Raw genomic sequence first — 9,721 nt, forward strand, 5'->3', positions numbered from 1 at the left:
GATGGCTAACTCATAACTCAGTGGGCAGGCAGTGGAGGGGAGTGTGTCCGGCTATAAAACCTGACGGTGGACATGGACGTAAAATGCCTGAGAGTGAAATTATGTTAAACTGTGACAAACGTCTGTCGGCTCATATTAGCTTTAACAGCATTTCAGCACTGTACCGGTCAAAGATATCTGATTCACATTTAAATACAATTTCATTTATAGTTATTTTTAAAATTGTATTTATAGTATCAAATCATAACAAGAGTTATCTCAAGACATTTTACAGATAGAGTTGGTCTAGACCACAGTAGTATTTCATGGCGTAGCAGGGTGCCGAGCAGGACTGCAACCATGATTTAAGTGCCACACTAATCCAAGAAAGACTGCGAGGTGATAAAACATAAGGACTCCGGGGAATAAGCTCCCCAGAGCTAAGTTAGTAACAAGCATTTCTGGGACATGGAAGCACACAGATGGAAAGAGAGAGAGAGGAGAGAGGAGATCAGTGTGTCAAAGGAAGTCCCCCAGCAGTCTAAAACTATGACAGCATAACTAAGAGCTGGTCCAAGGCAAACCTGAGCCAGCTCTATAACGGTTGGTAGATGAATCTGATGACTATGAAGAGAAGCAGAGAAGAGAAGGGGTGCCCTCCCCCACCGTGTGTAAAGTGTATAAAACCATTCAGAAGCTGCTGGAGAAAATATGCAGATGAAGACTGTTTGAAGTTAACTTTTTGAAGAAATTGGTTCACTGAGCAGCAACATTATATTTGGACTAATACAATGTAAATGTATTTAATGAGTTACAATAGTATGAATGTGTACAGTACTTTGATATATAGTGGATAAAACATTTTTTCCCACCCTTAGGAAAGATTTGCAGATGTTTGAAATGTAAAAACAAAAATAACATAAATGTCCGACTTGTTCAAAGACGTTGGAAGTAGGGGTGCGGGGAGTGTGGTAGCACCCCCTATCGACAGAACCAAACGTTTTTTTTTTTGTTTGTTTTTTTATAAAGAATTGACTTTAATTTCTGCATTTAATTTCATATTTGCTTACAACATGAATAATATATGCTTTCATAGCCTAATGATGTGATTGTCAGATTGTCTCGACATGTGCACATTCAATATAAAGGGTTTTGTTAAGTTTTCATGATTGATATGAGCAGAGCTTTCCATAAGCGTCGGCTGCCGGCCAAACAGCCTCATTTAAGTCTAACCGCTACTTGACCGCATTCATATTTTAATCTAATAAAAAACTTTTGATGAACACGTTGCGATTCACTATGCATGAACCTTTTACAACCACTATAGCTCCCGCTTCAAACCAATGGCGACGAGACACGAGCCGGTCTGTCTGTCCGTCCCGTTCTCAGCTGAGACACTGCTTGTCCTGCAGAGCAAAGAGCGGAAAATCGTCTTCAGTGTTTTGATTAGTAAAATAATTGACAAAACACATTTAGAATTGCATTGATTGCACAGACAGGGAACGTCGTCATTACACAAAATGATGAATTTTCCATATAGGCTACAGTACGACACAAAATGATAACTCGAGGCCACACAAAACTATTTTCACTACCTATGATAGTTCCAGGGCTCCGTAAAGACGCACTGCAAACACAAACTTAAACAGGCAATGTTGTCAAAATCATGTTTTATGAATAAAACGTGATGTCATAGAACTCTCTGCAGTAACTTAACATGAGTGCATTTATGTTTCTAGTAATGTAAAAGCCTCCATTAACCATCAGTGGCATGTCTTGTTAAACCTCACATTGAAGGAGGCAATAACCAAATAATAAATAAGGTGTATTCTAAGTTTTGATCTGCCAGGAGTAGTTTTACTTTACTAACTTTTAAAAGCTATTTACAGACTGTGAGGGCTAAAACGCACAAAGCTTAAATCTTCTTTACAATAATTCACTACACTATATTGACAATCAGGTAACTGCAAACTCATTAAAATATGCAATGATTAAGATGAGCGTATAGGATGAAATACCATCATTTGTACGTGCCAGAGGCCACCAAATTTGAGCTTTTCGAGAAATATAGATATCGAAAACGAAAAGATATCGTTAAATGTATAGGTAAAAGAAGCACACATTAGTGCTCTAGTGCTGGCTACTCCCCCTCTCACACTGTGGACCAGAGACAGAGAGCAGCGGAGCTTTGGCAGCTAAAATGTGCCATACACCTCAGACCCACAAAAATGTGCAATACTACACGGCCTACTTTGGACCGTCTTTGACTTTGAATAAACAAACGACAATTCCCGAATTTAAGGACAATTCAGAATCCCACACATGCAAAGCACAACCAGCTACAGACAACAAGTGGCAGACAGAGCGTGATGCAGGATATCTATCTTATAAAGTGAGACGTATCTGTATATGTGTGTCCGTGTTTGTGGGTGTTTTTGGGGGGAAGGTAACCTGCACATCACACACAGACGCCACATGCAGAACGCTTCAGAACAGCGGGGAGACTCTTTTCCTGCTATTGTATTAAATTGCTGTGAACATAACGTAATCTCTGAGATTATTCCTTCACAGCGCTGTGCAATGCGAGAAAATCTCAGAGTTGAACCGGGCAGACGCATCAGTTTTCATCAGACTCACCCTGGGTCGGGTTAATTAAGTGTACTGCTAACTTACAAGACTAATAACATTACCGTCGCCAAAATACCCCCGCGAATCAAATCCATACTTCACCGTTAACCGTCAAGCCACTAAACCTGTATGGAAATGAACACCTCTGCTGAAGTGTTAAATGTGTTAACGATCATACGACACAACGTCTCTCTCTCTCTCTCTCTCTCTCTCTCTGCGCGCGTGCACACATATGGTCCGGTTCTGGTGGTTGATGATCGCAGATATGTGCTGATTAGCTCTCATAACGGGGCAGTTGGGTAGCACGCTGCCATGAGTCCATAACGCTAATGTCTGATTACTCCACATTTTCATTGTGATATTTAGTGATTACATTCTGAATCTGCAGCGTTCTCTGTCAGGTAAATATAGTAGTACAATGTCTTCCTCTGATGTAGACGTGGCCTACACTGTAAGTCAGTAGTAGGCTATACAGTGGAGGTGCATATTAAGTGGTTTGGGGTCCTTCTGTAAGTCATTTTGGGGTACAATTTGGTTTTGAAGAATTCTACAAGCAGCAACTGAACAGTTTTGTCTGTCAGCAGGATGACAGAAAAACTACTGGCCCAATTTTCACGAGACGTATTGGATGGGTGTAGCATAGCCCATGGAAGAACCTAATACATTTTGGAGTAGATCCGAATCACGGGGCAGATAGACAGATCTTTTTTTACTTTGGTTTATTTAGCGAGGACGCACGCGCACACACACACACACACACACACACACACACACACACACACACCCTTGTTTCTTTGAAGACTTACCAAGTTTCATAGAATCAATACGCAACCAGATCAACTGTGCTTCATAAAGCCCTAATTACTCTTGAGTGCGTGAGTATTCCAAGTAAGTGGCTGTAAAGGATTTTTGTTAACTGATGACTGATTTTCCACTTGGGTGCAAGCATTACAATCGGACTTGTTCCTTCCTTTTATTCAATGACAAGACCTCCGCCGTTTTTATTTGATCTTAGCAACTTCTTACGGTTTGGATTATTAGTTCTTTAGTCGAGTCTCACCAGAAGAACACAGCTGTAGGCAGTGTTACTTTGTGTTGAAATATTGGCTTTGTGTGCACTACAGGACCTTCTTAGCTTGTAGAAAAATTCAAACGTGGTTTCACAAGTGTGGTAGATAAGGCTTACTTCAGCAAGGTCACCAAGCTATCAGCATGATTTATGTGGAAACTGAGCTGCTCCCACCTGTTATGTAGCGGTAAGTAAAAAGATGGCTTAACTACTGTATATGAAATCCTATACCTGAGGTCAACAATTAGCAACAGAATAAGGAAAAACATCTGCAGAATAGAACTCATTAGCATTTCATTTCCATATATTACATAGTTGTGATTATTATATTCTACTTAGAGTTAAATTGATTTATTATGGTTTTATGTCGTGCATATAGTAGAGTAGAATTGTTCCAAAAACAAGACACAGGAATATCTGCAGTTTCAAGCACTTATTTTAAAGCAAGAGCTTGCTGTTTTCTCAGTTAGCTTGATAAAGTCACAGGCAAAAACTGTAAGATCAATTTTGATTCAATTGATGTCAATTGGAAGGGATGTTTTTTTTGTGCGTGCTGCCGGTTTGTCTGTCTGTCAGCACTGTTCATCTACCCTAATCCCTTATGCGACTTTTTAACTTCAATCTATTTATTTTTTTGAACCTGGCATGGCTGTTTGTGTTTTTAATGATGTGTTATGCTGTCAATGCGGAGCTGCTAAACTGCTTTTCGTTGTCTGTAAAGCAATGACAAATTACTATTCTATTCTAGAGATGGGATTCCTATGTTTATGACTTGTGCTCAAGTTGACGGACAACTCAAAATGGTTGTATGATTGCAGAGTTGGGTGTTAGAAATACTGTGCACTGACCTTATAACACTATATCCCATTAAATGTTCTTGAATGATGGGTTGCGGCTGACGTGAGCCGTCCAGTTTGTTTGGTTTTCAGGCACTTCCGTATAATTAAGTGGCAAGTCAGATATGTCTCCGTTTTCAGTAGTAATTACAACTTTTTTATTTTCATTTTTTTTGGGGCATTTCCGCCCTTTACTGTAGTGTTTCTCAAATGGGGGTCCGTGTACCCCAAGGGGTAATTTGGAGGACTGCAGGGGGTACGTGAGGTATTTAACAAAATCTTTAATAGTTATAAGGCTGTTGTCCAGAACATTGTTCCTCTTTATGTAGAATTTTTTTTTTTTTACAACCAAAAATGTGACATTTGTGTCTCCTTCTTTGGACCTAATCTATCCTTCCTTCCTTCTACTGTCCTACTTTTTACAAATTTCTCGCTTGTTTCTTCTTATGTCACTGTTTTTGAAGTTTTTGATACTATTTTCGACCTATTCTTGCCTTCCTTCTTTCTTTCTACCATTTTTTTCCAAGTTTTTGTCTCCTTTTCTCATCAGCATTTAAATGTTTTTTTCAGTTACAAGGCTGTTGTTTAGTAAACCTATCGCTGACAGCGCTGTACTGTTCCTCTTTATAAACACTTATTTTTCTACCAAAAACGATTAGCGCTGGTCAGGGGATACTTGGCTTAAAGAAACTATTCAAAAGGGGTACATTATTGAAAAAAGTTTGAGAACCACTGCTGTATTGGATAGCACTGTTAGATATGAAAGGGGAGAGAGAGGGGGGAAGACATGCAGGAAAATCATCACAGGTCAGACTCGAACCCTGGACCTTCTGTGTCGATATGTGCGCCTGCTCTACCAACTGAGCTAACCCGGCCACAGTAGTAATTACAACGTTGATGTTCATTAACAAATCAGAAATCGCTGAATGCGACATGAACATCACAACCCCATCACCAGACAAGAACATCATCATTCAACACGTTCAGTGCCAGTGTTTTGAGATCTCACAATCTACAAAATCTGCGCGAGGCAACTATACGCTATATGGTTCAGGTCAGTAAAAAATCGGGATTAAAGCAACATGTCTAAGGTTGGCGCGGGGCAGCTATAACACTTGGTTAAGGTTATGTATGGGGTATGGAGTTGTCCTTTAATAACAAACTGTCCTCACCCAAAAAATGACCATAAAGGGTTGATTGTTGATTGATTCAAAGTGCAAAACCTGTAATTGGCACAGTCTGAGCCTTAGCACTGCAGGTAAGCTCTCCTCTTTTGCGAGAACTCTGCAAAACATGGAGGCAGTTCAAGCAAGATAGAGAGGAGTAGGAGAACGAGGACAATAACAAAGAAAAGGACCAGGCAACAAACAACATATTTCGGACGACATTGGGGCCACTTTGGTGGGGCATGTCATAAATCATTGCCTGACGATAAGGGAGGCTATGCAGAGAGGCCAGCCCAACCTGAGATGCTAGCATCCATAATACAGACATTTAGACTGCAGCACAGGTATGTCTTAAACTTCCTGCACTAGACTGTACCTATGTTATTGTTGCGCATCACAGTATGTACAATCTACAATATTAGGTATAAAGCTCCTCAGTGAACAAAAAAATAGGTTTGGTGTACATGTAATAAAGTTTTGATGTATGTGTGTGTACAGTGTGACATTGCAGTATTTAAACAAGCACCTACCCTATTGAAATCTCATGTTCTGGTGCGGCGGGTGCAACTGCCTGTCCTGTAGCATATAGTTTTGAATGAATGGGTCTGACCCAACCCAACCCTCACCCCCATCCTTGTGTGAAAATTGTAGTCCTGTGTTTTAAGTAAATCACACCATATTCAGGGTACAGCAATGTATGCATTTTCTGTTACAGAGAGTCCAGGGGCCTCGTGTATAAACGTTGCGTCCGCACGACAAGGTTGTGTACGCTGGTTGTCAAAAAATGACCTTGCTGTGAGAATGTGTGGGTCGCTATGCAAAGTCTGAAGCAGCCGTGAGAATGTGCGGTCCGTCCACAAAGTGCTGAAACGTCATCTACTTCAGTTACCGTCTATGATGCTGTCTATGAAAACAACCCAGGAGACCGGGGTTCATGTCCCGTTGTTGTTCCGCGTGTCACTGAAACGTACATTTTGTAACCCCACCCACCATCTTTTCTTAAACCTAACTGTCCCGTTCTTGTGCCGCATGTCAGTTAAACGTAAATGTCCCGACCCAGAGCGACAAAAAGAGACGCCAAAAGTCCAGACCAAATATGACACCAAAGGAGACTTTTTGCATCAGTAACAAACGCCGAAGGCACCTGACCAAAGGTACAGGAAAGGTGTGCAGGCCCGGTTTTATACATGTGAATATTTCTGAGTACGTACTTTTCAGGTTTTTGTGCGTATGCCATCTTTTAGTATGAAAGGACAGGACTTTCCCCCAGGAGACCAAAGTTCGTGTCCCGTTCTTGCCCCGCGTGTCACAGAAACATATATTTTATAACCCCACCCACGATCTTTTCCTAAACCTATCCTGTCCGTTCTTGTGCCGCATGTCGGTCAGTACATCCTGACCCAAAGCATCCAAAAGTGACATCAAGAGTCCCGCCGCTAAAGGAGACTTTTAGCGTGAATAACAAACGCCAAGCGTCTGTATTTTACGCGATGGGAGAGTGAGAATGTGGAGGCGCGTCACGTTGGGTGAACGGTGCCTGTAGTGCTTTGAGTGGTGGCTAAGACTAGAAAAGCGCTACATAAATACAGTCTATCTGACATCATAACACAGAGCAATAACTGAGGGATTCAAATTAATCACATTTAATGAATATGCAATCAATTAAACTGCATCAGATTACAAGTAGATGACAATGACAACATCTTTACAAGAAGCTCATTTCCAAACAGGCGCAAGCGTCACCTTACATACTAATAATATTTTACTTCAGTATGCTGTTTAAAATGTCTTTTCAGGGTCTTGACTCCAGCCCCTCCCCTCTGTGAAGCGGCTGCTGGCTCGTTTTCATGGCTGTCGGCATCATTTGCTTTTCCCTTCATCTTATTTATGTATTCTGGTTAATTGTCTCTGTTTATATTCTGCAATGCGTTTTTTTTTTATTCTGCCCACACTCCTTTGCTATTCCTGCCTCTTTGTTCCTGTCAACTTGTTCCATCAAATCAAAAAGCATCCCTCCCTCTCTCCTTCTCTCATCCTCCTTCCTCTCACTCTCTCTTCTCTCACGCTCTCTGAAAACAAATTGTATTCTATAAATGTTAATTAGCATGCCATGGTCTAGGGGATAAGAGTAATGGTGTACATGGGGCGCTGGTGGAGAAGAATTCATTACCACCCGAGACACCTGCCTGATTATAAACAAGCAGCAAACACTGATAATGCTGCTGTTTTGCCTGTCTCACTAATGGAGAAGTTTACAAATTGACTTTTAAAGGATGGGAAGAAAACGTATCACAAACAGAAAAGTTTGTAAGCACAATATTTCTGCTGTCGCATCGATTCAAACATTTAATCGCATGATTGTTCATAGTTAACTCATGATTAATTGCAAATTAATTACACATTTTTGGAATACGATCTCGTATTTTCCGAAAATAGTTCCCCAAAACGTGTTTCTGAAAACACTTTATGTGAGAAATAGGCCGTGCATTTGCTGAATCTCTCTCTATTTCAGATCGACAAAGGTCAGTTTCAAAGATTTCCGTCAGCTTTTGAGAGGCGCCGAGCCGGCCTCTCCTCATTTGCATACAATTATCTGGATTCAACTTTATGCAAATGAGGAGAGGGCGACTCGACGCCCCGCTTCTCCAAATTCCCTGCGACGCTACCAGAATGCATTGCACGGCTGCTCCCGTAGAAATGAATGGGAAGCGGGGAAATTACGCTGACAATGGACACACACCTTTAAGCTCTGAAGCCGTACAGGGTGCGGCCCTGCCTCTTCAGAGTGTACACCACATCCACGGCGCTCACCGTCTTCCTCTTGGCGTGCTCGGTGTTAGCTGACGGCGTCACGGATCATGTTCTCCAGGAACACCTTCAGCACACCGCGGATCTCCTCGTAGATCAGACCGGAGATGTGCGTCACTCCGCCGCAGCGAGCCAGACGGCCGATGGCGGGTTTGGTGATCCCCTGGGTGTTATCACGGAGAACTTTACACTTTCTGCTAGCCATCCACAACGTTACTGCTGCATCACTTCCTGATTTCCCAACTACGGAGCGGCCTGGGGCCCAAATAACCGAATGCACGTGTGTTAATTGTGCATAAAAAATAAATGCCATTGAGTGCCATTAACTCGTTATTATCGCGTTAATTTTGACCTAGTTATTGCTCATCACTGTTTGAGTCGATGAACCAAGTAGTTGTTAAACTGTTTTCTAATTCAAGCTTATTGATAACAATAGAAAGTAACTTAAAACATAAGTAAAACTGCACTTTAAAGGTGCTCTAAGCGATGTCACGTGTTTTTTAGGCTACATTTTTTTGTCACATACAGCAAACATCTCCTCACTATCCGCTAGCTGCCTGTCCCCTGAACACACTATAAAAAAAACGCGGTCTCTGTAGACAGCCCAGGCTCCACAAACAGCAACAAAAACAAACTGTGCCAACCTGCACCACCAAACATAACAAACAGAGTTCCAGCGTTCCAGCCAATAACCGACAAGAAGGATTTTGGGGGTGGGGGTTGGGGGGTTAGTGCGCAGAAGCACGGAAGGGAGGGGGAGGGGACGGGATGAGGAGGAGGGAGGGGAGAGCTAGCCTCCGTTTTGTTTGACAAATAGGGGTGCACGATATTGAAAAAATGTGATATTGCGATATCGATAATGAATATAGCGATATCGATATTAATTTCGATATTTTTAACATATGTAAAATGACCAAAGTTATGGGAAAATGCATCAAAATAGATTTATAACAAATAAAACAAGTTTTATTTCAACTGACGGTCATATTGGACTGGTCCAACATGTGTCTACAGAACAGGACATGTTGTACTGGTTGGACAGTATAAAATAAATAAATAAAGAGCATGTCTATAGAACAGGACATGTTGTACTGGTTGTATATACACTACAGTATAAAAAAAACAATGCAATGCACATCTGTTGGCTTAAAGCCAAAGTATTTCCAAGCTACCGAGGAGGAGGCATTACCCTACAGTCACCTTAGCTACAAGAGACAGAGACAAAGCGACAGGCT

General features: G+C 41.5%; 1 protein-coding gene across 1 annotated transcript; it reads right to left on the reverse strand.

The window, feature by feature from the left end:
• Positions 1-8,420: 8,420 nt before the first annotated feature.
• LOC144536734 (histone H4-like) lies at positions 8,421-8,691 on the reverse strand. The gene is given in 2 exon segments (XM_078279995.1): positions 8,421-8,516; positions 8,518-8,691. Coding segments are annotated over 2 exon segments (270 nt in total).
• Between the last annotated feature and the right edge of the window lie 1,030 nt (positions 8,692-9,721).

Source organism: Sander vitreus, chromosome 21 (assembly GCF_031162955.1).
Source record: "Sander vitreus isolate 19-12246 chromosome 21, sanVit1, whole genome shotgun sequence".
NCBI lineage: Eukaryota > Metazoa > Chordata > Actinopteri > Perciformes > Percidae > Sander > Sander vitreus.